Genomic DNA, 14920 nt, shown 5'->3' on the forward strand with positions numbered 1-14920 from the left:
CAGATACTTCACTGCTCACAGATAAAGCTGTGGGCAGCTCTATGAAAGCCAGCCACTTCCTCTCCCTTCTCCTGCAGTGCCCAACTGCATTTACCCATCCTTCTACCTGCCCACCCACCCCCTTGCTTTTCTAATACAGTATCCTTCACAGTACGATATGAATTATTTGACTGTGGGGGGTAACTCACATGTACAGAGCTACAAGATCAGGCATTGGCATACTGGTCTAAGTGTCTCTTCTTTGCCCCCACAACACTCAGCTTCAATATCGCATGGGAGTCAGCCCCATGGAGCTACCAGTGCAGACCCAGAGACACCTGCATGTAGCTTTCTGGTTAGTGGCAAATCTGTGGGATAGGCAGCTGATAAAAGAGAAAGAAAATGAGAGAAGAAAACCAGATTAAAAATAAAAACGGGGTGTATATGTGGGGAGGAAGCACTTGGAAAAAGACAATAAGAAAAAAAGAACAGAAAAATGAGTATTGACAGCAACCATGCTGGGGCATTATGCACTGCTAGTGGATGCAAATGGAGCATTTATACATTAATCCATTAGTAGGGAGGATCAAACTTTAAAAGGTTGGGAACGACTGGTTCAGCAGCTTGACATCAAGTATGCACAACAGTCACCTGTGCTGAAAGGTTTAGTATCATTAATTAGCAGTGGTGATTAAAAAGGGAAACAAAAATGGTGCAATAAATAAGATTTAGTACACACAATGCTATAAAATCTAGAGTATAATAAGTTATTGTCTCCACCGTGAAGTTACTTTCCCTAATTCTTTTTCTAGAGAAGGGGAAACAATTAACCCAATGACAATGAACACTAAAATACAGATGATATTTTGGTGTTTAGTTTAAATGAGTCAGAATACTGTAATTCTGCACAGATTTCCTGGAAGATTTTATTTCATGTGTTTTATTAATCCTAGGTATGCACAGAAGGGCGTCTTATCTTGGAGTTTACCTTTGATGATCTTATGAGAATAAAAACATGGCACTTTACCATTAGACAGTACAGAGAATTAGTCCCACGCAGCATTCTAGCCATGCATGTAAGTAATCCTTTTTTCATTTGACCTAATGCAAAGAGATGAGATTATATTTTTAAAGAACTCCAGCAAATTTCACAGCCCAGGCAATTAACTATAAATATTTTGTTCTGACTGCAACCGCATTAATTTATAAGCCCTTCTTTCATCACTCTCCCCTGTTTCTCAGTGTTTCGTGTAAGGCTATATTGTAACTATATTTTCACAGTTATTTTTCACTTCGCTCTAATACATTTTTTCTTGAATCCCATTTTGTCGTTGTGGGTTGCATGACAAAGATTTGGGGCCAAAGTCCGCTTTCATTTATATTGATGCAACTCCACTGAAGTCAGTGGGCTTTCATCACTGTAGCTGAGAGAAGAATTTGGCCCTTAAATGTGAAAGCTGATTTTTATACTCACAGGAGATAGCAAATACATACATACACAAACCAAAACTTTGGAACCTGATTCCAGATCTTATTTTCACATTGAAAGCCCCTTCTCTGTAATGACATGAACCAGAATTCCAGAGTACTTTTACATTGTTACTCCTGGGGGCATTCTGCACCAAAAAATTAAAAATTTTGTGCACAATATTTTAAAATTCTGCAAAATTTTGAAAATCTTATTTGTCAAAATGACGCTAAATAATCACATCAGTTTCAATTATTTTGGTAATTTGTTTCAAAATACCTGTCAGCAAGTATGTCTGTAACAATACAGACACACACAAAAATCCCCCCAGGAGAAGAGAGTTAAAGAAACCCGAATGACAACCCAGTTCCTGTTTCCCCCCCTCCCCACAGGATGGAGCCAGACACCCACAACCCCCTCCCCACCATAGCCCACCTGAAAATCTAACCCACAGTCCCTACCAGAAGATCTTCTAGTCTGTGGCTTGATCCTACAAGCCCTCCGACACAGAAACCTCATGAAAGTAAATGAGAGTTTGCACAACTGGTTTAATCACTTAAAGCAAGAGTTGTGTATTTAGAAAAATGTGATACAAAAAGATTACAGACTTGGGGATGGTCACTATCTCATACTATATCTTTTGTACAGTGTCTACCACACTAGGGTCCCAATCTCAGTTAGGGTCTCCAAGTGCTAATATAATATATGTAATAGTAATTTTATATAAATGCATTTAGCTTTTAAGGTGAGCTGGACTAGTGGAGGGAGTTATAGAAAGACCATCTGAAATGGACTTTGTCTAACAACAAATTAGTATTGCTTAATATTACAAATCCAGTAAAAGACCTCTGGAGTGGTTTTATTTATTTAAATTTTAATTCTAGCCTTGAAATGTAATTTTTCCACAAGAGTGATTTCCCCCCTCAAAAAACAAACCAAAAGCAAAGTGCCAATTTCCTTGTTTCCTTCCTACTTAGGCACAAGACCCTCAGGTGCTGGAGCAGCTGTCCAAAAACATCACCCGAATGGGTCTGACTAACTTCACCCTCAACTACCTCAGGGTAAGCGCTACTGCACTTGGCAGTTATTGTGAGTAATTTTAAAAGGTTACAAGCATTGTTGAGCCAACATAACAAAAACAGGGTATGAGCCAGTCAAGTAAGGTTGGAACCAGCCCTTAATGAGGGTGGGGGAGTAATATTGTGATTGGAATTAGGGTAACAAAGCAGCACATAGCAATGTTGGGGCTCAAACCTGCCCCATTGAAGTGAATAGAAAATTTGCTATTGACTTGAATGGAAGCTGGATCTGCCCTTGTGTTTTTCCTGGGCTTTCTTTTCAACTTTTCATAATTTAACAGGATTTATTGTTTGTAAATTAGAAGTTTTCCATCCTGTTTTGCTAAGATTTCTTATTTGTTTTCTCTTGTCTCTAAGTCACTGTTTCTGAGAAAACTGCAGCTAGTTCTTACCACCATCCAGTGGTCTCAGCCTCCTTTCCACCTCCCTAATAAGAAGCAGTATTAGGAGAAGGCACAGGTCCAGCTCTGAAAGCAGTCATACCCTTCATGCTCCCACCCTGCTTTGCCTCTGGGAGCCTGAGTTCTTTCCTCAGCTTTGCACTACATTGTCTGTATTTTTTTTTTATGATTAAATAATGCATTTGTTCCCATTGCTTTCTGAACCTTGAAGTGCATTCAAAGTTTGTAAGTTTATTTTTATTTTCTCAAAGTATTCTCCTGTGTGGGTTCACAGTGCACACACTGAAATAAGAGTCTGGTAAGTTAATATTTTTATGGTTAAAATGCAAATCGTTTCTAGTTTTAAAATGAGGCAAGGTACCTAACAATGCACCAAGCCAAGGTGGACACCAGTAACTGTTTGTTTTTCCTTTTAATTAAGTGAATAGTTATTCAAAATGTTTGGGCTTTTAGAAAAACAAGAGTATTCTGGAAGATGAAAATGTTATCAGCCCAATGCAGAGCTGCACAGAATAGCAGTTAAATCAGCTGCAGTTCAGTGGGGGTCATGATTCTACAAAATGTTCCAGGCAGACAGAGACCTGCACCAAGCAGAACCCCACTGAAATTAGTGGGGCTCTATGTGAGCACAGGGATAACTTGCAGGACTAGAGCCTAAGGTGAGATTTCACCAAGACGTCTCTATGGCTATGCCCTTGTTCCCCCAGTTGACTAGTTGGTCATTGCTAATTTACTTATTTAGCATCAGATTAAAAACAGTAGCTCAAATGCTACTCTTAGTTATACAGGGCAGGTTTACCCCCAATGGAACTGAGAGAAGAATTTGGCACAAAACCTGAGGTGAAATAAAACAGCATATTAGAATTGTTGCCAGTAGAAATATTACAATCAGATGTATGTGTTGTGGTATTCCGTGTGCAATCTTAGATGGTTCAGGGAGTGCCATTTTGAATTCGCAACACTGTCACTCTAGCAACTGCCAACACCTTGCAATTCCTTTGCTACATGTTCTCTAACTGTTGAATGTGAGACAGACTAATGAGATAGGCAGAAACTCTGAGATATAGATTAGTGCACATTTGGCATGAACTATCCATGCTGGTATCATACTGTCAGGGGGGGAAAAAAGAAAAATGGTATCAAGATAAGCACTGAGAAGATACACAGTAAAGTGGAAAGGGATTAAATGATGAAGTCTTACCTTTTTTTTTTTCTTCCAGAGTAGTCTAGTTTTGTTAGTTTAAAAGACAACATTAGGTCCCTGGGTACAAAGCTTTTGCTGACTCTTGGCCATGGTGATTCCAAAAGGAAATCTTTTTCAAGGCACTCTCTGCTTCTTTCTGCTTTGTAGTGATGAATTGATCATTCTGCTCTTTTCAGATGTGCAGCTCATCATTGGCGCTCACATGAGATGATACACTTCCCGTTTGATTTACTTCTTTTCCCATCGCTTTCTTCTTTTAATTTTGAAATAAAAATTCCTTCTTAACCCAGAGCTGTAAAATCGTTCATTGCAAAAAAAATCTCTTAAATGCAGCTATGTTTAAATTTTTTAAAGTCAGCATTTTACCTGATTTTTATTTAAACCTTTCTCGTGTTTAATAATTAGTATTGTTATGTGTTTTTAAATAAGGTTTTAAACATGAGCCTATAAATGATTTCCATTTTTCTTTTGCTGCATGCTGCAAAGGCTTGTGATAATCATAAGAAAAAACTTCATTGATGGGCAGAATTAATCATTTTTATTCTCCAAAGCACACACAGCAGCGAGCTATGCTGCAGTCTTTTTAAAAGCAGAATTTAAACCTTGATTTAAGATACTGCTGATATAAAGGTGTAGCATGTATATTGTACTCTGTAAACACTATAGTATGGCATATCCCTATTATTTGGGATAATTACAATTTCTACTATTCAAACCTTCTACCTGTATACTCTGTTTTTTCTTCATTCACTTTGAGTTGGTGGAAATAAAGCTGCTGTACTTAGAAGAACATTAATTTTGTTAAAGGCTGGAGGGAGGTAGAAATCTTAAAAATATTTTCTTGGAAACGTGAAACAAAATTTACTGCCCTACCAGTTTTGCCATGTTGGATTTGGCAAATGTGTTTTCTCCCCACTCCTTCCTGGTTCTGTAAAGAACATAGGTTTTCTTTTGCTTTGGTTATTACCTTGTTTTGTACTAGCATAATTGATTAGCTCATCAGTGGGGTCAGCATGCTTTGCTGTAGCTCTTGCATAGGATTCGTTAGTTACTGGTGGTCCTCTGAGAAACAGTGAACGATATCTCATAGGTTTTAAATTAATATCAACCATTGTTTTTATTTTGTTTCTTAGCAAGTGATGGATATTGTAAAAAATCAGATATTAAGGCTAAGAACTATATCCTGCCCTCAATCAACACTCTAGGTAATGAATAGGAGCCCTATACAGAGAGAGAGGATGAACATGACAATCCGTAGAACAGTACCTACCAGATTGTAAGAATTTTAGATAGGTAAATTGTTACCTGTGTGCTTTGTTAGATACTTAGCTACTCCCCTTAGGTGTGAATTTAGATACACCTAATTTACAATGGACTTGAACCAAGTCTGAACAATAGGGATATACTTGGAGTACCATTCCTTTATATTTTAGAGCTCAAATTCCTCTCTGTCCCTGTGCCGTAGAATTTCATATTCCAAAAAAACAAAGCTACATTTCTCACATACAGGAAGTTTAGAAAAAGGTCACTCCAGCATTGTAAAGCAGTTGCAGCTAGATGGAACCTTTAGGCACAGCCCTATGCTGTCCAGCAGGAGCCCAGAATTCCTCCTCTGCTTCTCCCTTTCTCTGGGGAAGGAAGGGAATGGAGTAGTTTGTTACAGCCCTTTACCAGGTGTAGATATTCCATCTTCCCCTCAAGCCAATTCAGCTCTACTCACTTGTGTGTTAGGGTGAGTGCAACCAAAGCTCTGCCCATTCCCCAGCCGCCGCCCACCCCCTGCACAGGAAGAACCAGCTCTGTGGAGTCAGCTCTCTCCACCCAATGTCTGGGTAATGATCCAGGCAGGCCAGAGAGGGAAGTGAGAGGTCGTTTCCCCCCTTATGTCCCTGCATGACTGTGTTAAGCCCAGCCATGATCTGAGCCTTAATTACAAAGTAGCCAATTCTCTATTATGCACCCCAGTAACAAAATGTCACCATTGCAAATGTCAATTTGGGGGTCAATAACCTCTGGAGCCCACTTTTTACTTAATTAGTTTCTCACTCGACATTTTCAGTCTTCTAGTCTTAGAAGGCTAACATAATAAATTATATAATGGGATAACATTTCGAAAGGGGACACTTAAATTGCATCCACACCATTTATATGCATACCTGTTATGCATGCACATTTTTCATTTGTACATGCAAAATATACACTTATGTATGCAATTATTCCTTTTAATGTTCCATTAAGGAGTTTGCATGTATAAATATGGGTATTAGGACAAAATATTTGAGTGTCATTTAGGGGTTCTGCTCCGGAAGTTTGGCCCTAGTTCTGCAATTATCTGTGGTACTATCTGGTCAATATTTCACTGTTATATTGCACCCAAATATATATATATATATATATATATATATATATATATATAAAAAAAGAATGTTAAGGTTGCAAAGTCAAGCACTCAAAAGTTAGGAGGTGCCAGGTTTCCCTCTTAATTGTTCCCCCTTGTGCATTATGATATAGTCCTTAATTATATGTTCACATGTTACTTTTTCCCACAGAACTTCTGCCTCATTTAGTGCGCATGGTAGATGGTCCTCATTGAATGGGTAGCTATTCAATATTTCTTTTTATCCTCATAATTCAGTGTGTGGTTCCATGTATTATTTACTGCACACCATCTAAACCCCACACTGAACACAGAATTATTAATTTCCTCCTGGGCTTTTCTATGGTGCTTTCATCGTAGTATCTTAGTCTTTTACAAATGTTAATGAATTTATATTCACAACACCCCTATAAGGTGAAGCCAAGGATTAAGGCCAAAACTGTCAAAAGTGTCAACTAATTCTGGGTGCCCAATTTCAGAGATTTAGGGTCTGATTTTTCAGAGTACTTAGAATGTTATAACACTTCATATATTCAGAGCAGAGGTTCTGTAATTGGAGTGCTGAGCACTTTTGCAAATCAAAAGAAAATGAGGAACACACTGTTTCCCCATGCAAAAAGTTTAGTTTCTGGGCTTGCCTACACTTCAGAACTTTTAGCGTCAAGGCTGTGTCGACACAGCCTTGTCACTAAAAGTCAGCAAGTGTGAACGCTCTTTTGCAGTATTTTGTTGGCACTTTTGTGAGTGGCATAAGCTTTGTCGGCAGGAGAGCGATCCTGCCGCGTTCACACTGCCTCTTGCATCGGCAAAACTTTTGTCTTTCACGGGGGGAGGGGGGGTTTAAGTACCCGCGAAAGACACAAGTTTTGGCGACAACTGCGCAGTGTAGCCCTCCCCTAAGTGACTGGCCCACTCTGTGGCAGAAGCAGGGATTGAATTTTTCTCCAGAAAGTCTGGAGAATTCAGTTGCCTTAGCCATGAGGCCATTCTTTGTTTTCCTGGAGTTCCCTGCCTCATTCACCACCTGAGTTCAAATTTTTGCAACAAATGAGGGAGGGGACCTAATATTCCCAGAGCAAGTCCATCCTGTGCCCTGAAAGAGAGATCCTGCAGAAACAATAGTATGTGATCATGTAATTAAACACTGTCAGAATGTATACGCACAGGTGAAGTAGAGGGGGGACACCAACTTTATTTCTGGCATTTCCTAACTTCTGAGAGCTTGACTTTGCAACTGTAATATTTTTGGATGTCATTTCCTGTGTTTTTAATAAAAGTAGAAATTGAAAAAACAAAAGTTCAATAATGTGGAACCATACCAGCTTACATGGATCATCAGGAAGTTTGGAATCTTTAGATTCACAGCACGGTTCTCTACTACTGAAGCTCCACATGAGCCAAGAGAGTAACTTAACGGGTAGCCGTGGAAGGTGGACCCCCCACTAGAAGGGGATGAGACACAAAGCGCCAGTGGTGTCACAGCAATTTCCTAGACAGTGAAGGAGTGTTGAGACTCAGGACTCTTGGGTTCAACTCCATGTTCTATAAGGGATTGTGCTCTAATGGTTACAGATCCTTCTGCCTCTTCCCCCCACCTCAACCTCTTCCTGTTCCCTTCTGCTCCTACCATACATGTCTGTCTCCTCTGACTCCCGCCTACCTGCCTGCTGCTTGGCTTCTGTCCTGCTCCAGCTGATATTCTCCACCCAATTCATGCCCCTGCTCCTCCTGAGTCCTTCCCATGCCTCCTCCCTTTCCCACTCCTACCTTCCCTCCCTCCCCTCCCTCCTCTGAATCCCAGTCAGGCTGTTTCCTCCTCCTCCTCACTGCCTGGGCACCATCAGGGGGCATTGGAAACACAGGAGAGACAGTCTGCCTGCTCACAGTTCCATTGCCACAGCCCCATGCAGCTGGGAGGAGCAATTTCAAGGAAAGTCTGGCTCAGCCCCTCCAGGCCCAGGATGGAGCATGCTCAGTTGATCTGTGGAGATGGGAATGCACAGCTCAGTTACAGGTAGGAGCAATGAGGGGATGGAGCATGCTCAGTGCAGATGAAATCTCCAGAGATTTAGCTCAGTGGTTCCCAAACTCATTCCACCACTTGTGTAGTGGCCTGGCGGGCCGGGCCAGTTTGTATACCTGCCACATCCGCAGGTTTGGCCGGTCGTGGCTCCCAGTGGCCGCGGTTCGCTGCTCCAGGCCAATGGGAGCTGCTGGAAATGGCGCGGGCCAAGGGACGTACTGGCCGCCACTTCCAGCAGCTCCCATTGGCCTGGAGCAGCGAACCACGGCCACTGGGAGCAGCAATCGGCCAAACCTGCGGACGCGGCAGGTAAACAAACCGTCCCGGCCCGCCAGGGGCTTTCCCTGCACAAGCGGCGGAACAAGTTTGGAAACCACTGATTTAGCTGATGAACTAACAAGTCTCTGCAGAGCACATAAAAACTGAGATTTATAATTTGGCCAAATTTGGGTGATTTTTCATGGGGACAGCAAAAGGCACAGCCCTGACACTAGGTGACACTAGGTGACCTTCCTGCCAAATGTTTAGTCACTGCTCCAAAGCATGGAGGTGCCAGAACTTTTCAACAAATCAGTTATGATAGTTTTATTTTTTAACCTGTGCAAAACAAATTTATTTCCCCTTAATCTCATTCTCAGAAATGGCTAAATCATTTTACCCGAAACTTTCCAGAAACCTTCAGCCTGAGAGAAACGCACCGTCCATGAGAAATTTCGGTCCAAATGGATTGAGTTTGGCAAAGTTATAAGCAACTGAAAGGAGGATATTATAATTGAAAATGCCAGACAATGTTAGCCAGAGGAATCTACAGTCTACTTGTGCTGCCTATAATCTGTGCTGCCAGAAGCTGGGAATGGGCTACAGTGGATGGATCACTTGATAATAACCTGTTCTGTTCATACCCTCTGAAGTACCTGGCATTGGTCACTGTCAGAAGACAGGATACTGGGCTTGATGGACCTTTGGTCTGACCCAGTATGGCCATTCTTATGTTCTTAGTCAGGTGATCCTGCCATGGAATTTCTAGTAAGGCAAACACTATATTGCAGGAAGTGTTTATTTTAGTGGCAATCACAGTAGCTTGCATCCCTCCCTTTTGTGTGTCTGTCTCTTTGTAGGATAAAATAGGCTGGTACTTTCTGAATGGAAAATTTGATTAAATATGCGTCTTTGACAATCAAATACAAGGTAGTTTTTAAAAAATATAACATCCTCTAATATACAATGTCACAAAACGCTTTACAGCAAGAATCCATCCATCATAAGCTGAAGAGAAAGGGGAAAAGAAGTTCTTAAGAAACAGTTTATAGAAAAGAAGTGATCAAGATGAAAGGGAGGGGGACAGAGGGCAAATCAGTTCCAGAAAAATGGGCCAGCTCAAGTAAAAGATGAACATCCAACTAAGCAATATTGTAAAGAGGAGACCAAATCTGGGGTAACAGAGTCAAGAGATGGATACAAGGTCATAAAGTTGTTGTTAATAATAATTGTCCCTTGTGTAACACTTTTCATCCATCAATCTCAAAGCACTTTACAAAAAGGGATACATATTTTGTAGATGGGGAAGCTTAGGCAGATAGAGGAAAAGTAGGCTGGAGCAAGTGTCTCAAGAATTTTGAAAACTAGGAAGGCAATTTTTAATGGGATTTTGAGATGTATAGGAAGCCAGTGCAGATGCCAATAGTATAGATATGGATGATCAATTCTGTTTCTTGGCATAGTATTTGTTTCTCTAGATAATAGGAATTTAGGAAGACAATAAACAAGAGAGAAAGGTGACAGCAAGGGAATAAGTGATTAAAGCATTAAAAATTTCAAGTGAGGCCAAGACAAATTCTAGCAATATTGCAGAAGTAGTGAAGGCAAATTTTCACATACAGGACACTGTGATGGGCTCTTGGCTCTTATTTTAAGAGAGTCCTAAAGGCAAGATATATTGTGCATGAATTCAAACTGACTATTGGTGCACTGTGGACATACAAACACATGACCTTGGGAGCAAAATTAAGGTCTAGATTAAAGAGAATGAGAGGATGACAGAGAGATTGAGACAAAGAGGTCTTCAGTTTCTGAAGCATTCAGGAGTGGGAAATCAGGGTATAGCATGATGTGGGCAGTTTAGAAAAAGACAGAAAGATGGAAGAGAGAATGTTAGGAATGTTATCTTGGGAGATAAGATAGAAGGAGAACAAGTAAGAGGGCCAAGAATAGAGCCTTAGGGCAGTTTTTAGAGGACAGGATGAAAAACCTATACTAGAATGCAATACAATCATAAATAGTACTAAGACATGAGAATTAGGGAAGTAGGATTTATATGAGGACCTGGCAGTGCCAATCCCAACATTTTGTTCCAGGCAGTCAGAATGGTAGAATGATTTGTTGTTTATCAAATACCAGTGGTGTGCCTGATGCAAATAGGAATGTGCAGAGAGGGATGTGTACTCGAAGGCGGTCAAGGAATAGGTACTGATGCAAATCCAGTGGCTTAAAATCACTGCACTAGGTCTGCATAGGGTATTCCATAGTCTGAATTATTAGCTGCAAAAGAGCTGCATTGCAGTTACATGGTCTGCTGGCAAGCTGGGAAGACAAATTCCATCCCCTCCACCTGTGTTTATATTCTTGCACAAAGCCTGATTACTCTAGCTTTATGTAGGCAGGAGTGAATTTCACTATAAGTGAACAGCCACCATTCACTAATATTAAATGGCAGACTGTGTAAATAGCATGAATTAATGTAAAAAACTCAGCATCAGTATGTTTTTCCTGTTTCGCGAAGGACCAAAGCCTGAGCAGCCAAAAGGATCCTTAACAGCAAATGTAACTATTTTATTTCTTGTAGTTTAACTTTCTCTTTATGATGATTTGGTTAAACTCTGTGAATCCACTCAAGAACAGCTAAGGAGACAGACAAGGCAATGGTACTTTGATGTGACTATTAACTGAAGTGAGAAAGCATATATAACAATTGTAGTTACAAAATTAACCATTGTGTTGGATTCGAGTAGCTTTGTAGCTCTTGTTTTGAGTTTGCTTTGTCTTGTACACCCAAATGTTCCCAAAACTGGAAAGTAGTCTCACCACTTTCTATTAGAAAAAATAGCAATGGGCCCTAAATAAAAATGTAAGCCAAGATTTTCAAAAGTGACTGGGTTTCTCAGCTCTGAGATATCCAACCTGAGACAACTTGAAGAGGCCTGATTGTTAGAAAGTGCTGAATACCCAGTCTTATCCTGGGCTGTAAGTTTTCCAGTCTTTATCTACGACTCTAAGAAAATTACAGCAATTGGGTCTGATTTTGATCTCTCATACACCAGCTGTACATTGTTGTAACTGTTGACTTTAGTGGATTTACTGCTGATTTATATGGTTGTGAGAGCAGAAACTGGCCCATCGAGAATTTACCGTATTTTATGGTATTTAACTGAGAATGTCAAGCCAATGCTAAAATAAGTTTGTATACACAGGGTTGCTTTGTGACTCTACTTCATTTGAGCTTGCATATAAATATGTATGATACCCATCATGATTTTTAAACATGTTTGTGAATCTTAGGTGTCAGGGATTTAACAGCCTGTTGGGCTAATATAAAATATTCTCTTCAAACGTATTTAACCTGTTATGCATAGATAAGTAGTTAGTATATATTCTAAGGGACCATTCAAGGTGAAGTGGCCCATTAAGACCCCTGTAGTCATAGGACTAAATTGGGGGTTAATGGGTTGCAGATTGTTGTAATAAGCTGTAAATCCAGTATCTCTGTTCAGTCCATGATTTTTAGTGTCTAGCAGAGTAATGAGTTTATGCTCCCAGGCTCATCTTTTGAAAGTGTTGTGCAGGTTTACTTTGAGGATGAGGACTGAGAGGTCAGATACAGAGTGATCACTTTGTGAAAAGTGCTCACCCACAGGTGATAGGGTGTTTTTGATTTTTATCATTTTCCTGTGTAAGTTCATTCAAGAGCGTAGTGATTGTCAGATTTCACCTCCATAGTTGTTGTTGGGGCATTTAGTGCACTGGATGAAGTACAGCACATGTTGTGATAGGCATGTCCTGGTCTGTGGGGAGCTGGCTTCTGATGATGAGCTAGGAGCAGTTGGAGGGTTGCTTGAAGGCCAGAAGAGAGGGTTCAGGAAAGATTTCTTTCAGGATGCAGACATAGCTCCACTGCTACAGTGATCAACACTGGCACCAGTCCCTGAGATCTCCCTGACAGTTTAGGAAGGCAGCAAGTCTGTCCCTGGTATCAAAAAGGTTGAGAAATACTGCTTTAGAATATGTGCAAACTACGTATGCTGAACTATCACTTTGATCTTGTATTTAGCTGTGACACTCTCAATACCTTTCCTAGACCTGAAGAAGAGCTCTGTGTAGCTCAAAAGTTTGTCTCTCTTACCAACAAAAGTTGGTCCAGTAAAAGATATTACCTCACCCCCTTGTCTTTTATGTATAGCTAAGTGTTTTTGTAAATTGCCTTTGGTTTCCATGCAAAGCTTCTATTGAAGTTAGTGGAATTTCAGCACATGGATCAAGGACAGTAAATAAATAGCTGTAAGCTTGTGTTTACCTTATATAATAGCTGGAAAACGTGTTTAGAATCATAGAAGATTAAGGTTGGAAGAGACCTCAGGAGGTCATCTAGTCCAACCCCCTGCTCAAAGCAGGACCAACACCAACTAAATCATCCCAGCCAGGACTTTCTCAAGCCAGGCCTTAAAAACCTTTAAGGATGGAGATTCCACCACCTCCCTAGGTAACCCATTCCAGTGCTTCACCACCCTCCCAGTGAAATAGTGTTTCCTAATATCCAACCTAGACCTCCCCAACTGCAATTTGAGACCATTGCTCCTTGTTCTGTCATCTGCCACCACTGAGAACAGCCTAGCTCCATCCTCTTTGGAGCCCCTTTCAGGTAGTGAAGGCTGCTATCAAACCCCCCCTCACTCTTCTCTTCTGCAGACTAAACAAGCCCAGTTCCCTCAGCCTCTCCTCATAAGTCATGAGCCCCAACACCCGATCATTTTCGTTGCCCTCCGCTGGACTCTCTGCAATTTGTCCACATCCTTTCTGTAGTGGAGAGCCCAAAACTGGATGCAATACTCCAGGTGGGTGGCCTCACCAGTGCCGAATAGAGGGGAATAATCACGTTCCTCGATCTGCTGGCAATGCTCCTACTAATGCAGCCCAATATGCCATTAGCCTTCTTGGCAACAAGGGCACACTGCTGACTCATATTCAGCTTCTCATCCACTGTAATCCCCAGGTCCTTTTCTGCAGAACTGCTGCTTAGCCAGTCGGTCCCCGGCCTGTAGCGGTGCATGGGATTCTTCCGTCCTAAGTGCGGGACTCTGCACTTGACCTCGTTGAACCTCATCAGATTTCTTTTGGCCCAATCCTCCAATTTATCTAGGTCACTCTGGACCCTATCTCTCTCCCCCCAGCTTAGTGACATCTGCGAACTTGCTGAGTGTGCAATCCATCCCATCATCCAGATCATCAATAAAGATGTTGAACAAAACCGGCCCCAGGACAGACCTCTGGGGCACTCCGCTTGATACCGGCTGCCAACTAGACATCGAGCCATTGATCACTACCCGTTGAGCCCAACGATCTAGCCAGCTTTCTATCCACCTTATAGTCCATTCATCCAATCCATACTTTTTTAACATCCTGGCGAGAATACTGTGGGAGACCATATCAAAAGCTTTGCTAAAGTCAAGATGTATCACATCCACTGCTTTCCCCATATCCACAGAGCCAGTTATCTCATCATAGAAGGCAATCAGATTGGTCATGCATGACTTGCCTTTGGTGAATCCATGTTGACTGTTCCTGATCACCTTCCTCTCCTCCAAGTGCTTCAAAATTTTTTCCTTGAGGACCTGCTCCATGATTTTTCCAGGGATTGAGGTGAGGCTGACTGGTCTGTAGTTCCCTGGGTTCTCCTTCTTCTCTTTTTTAAAGATGGGCACTATATTTGCCTTTATCCAATCGTCCGGAACCTCCCCCAATCGCGACAAGTTTTCAAAGATAATGGCCAATGGCTCTGCAATCACATCAGCCAACTCCCTCAGCACCTTTGGATGCATTAGATCCGGACCCATGGACTTGTGCATGTCCAGCTTTTCTAAATAGTCCTTAACCTGTTCTTTCACCACTGAGGGCTGCTCACCTCCTCCCCATACTGTGTTGCCCAGGACAGCAGTGTGGGAGCTGACCTTGTCTGTGAAGACCGAGGCAAAAAAAAGCATTGAGTACTTCAGCTTTTTCCACATCATCTGTCACTAGGTTGCCTCCCCCATTCATTAAGCGTCCCTCACTTTCCCTGACCTTTTTCTTGTTTCTAACGTATCTGTAGAAACCCTTCTTGTTACCCTTCACATCCCTTG

The 14920-nt window shown here is 41.4% G+C and overlaps 1 protein-coding gene across 5 annotated transcripts in view; it reads left to right on the forward strand.

Moving 5' to 3' along the window:
* Positions 1-14920, forward strand: part of LDB2 (LIM domain binding 2) — a 284373-nt gene that overhangs the window by 225866 nt on the left and 43587 nt on the right. For all 5 annotated transcript variants that reach the window (XM_026648020.1, XM_026648022.1, XM_026648024.1 and 2 more), the window contains 2 exons: positions 933-1055; positions 2425-2508. In XM_026648020.1, coding sequence (XP_026503805.1) covers positions 933-1055; positions 2425-2508 — 207 coding nt within the window. The remainder of the gene's footprint in view (positions 1-932; positions 1056-2424; positions 2509-14920) is intronic.

This window comes from Terrapene carolina, unplaced genomic scaffold (genome assembly GCF_002925995.2).
Source record: "Terrapene carolina triunguis isolate 2854851 unplaced genomic scaffold, T_m_triunguis-2.0 Scaffold66, whole genome shotgun sequence".
Taxonomy (NCBI): domain Eukaryota; kingdom Metazoa; phylum Chordata; order Testudines; family Emydidae; genus Terrapene; species Terrapene triunguis.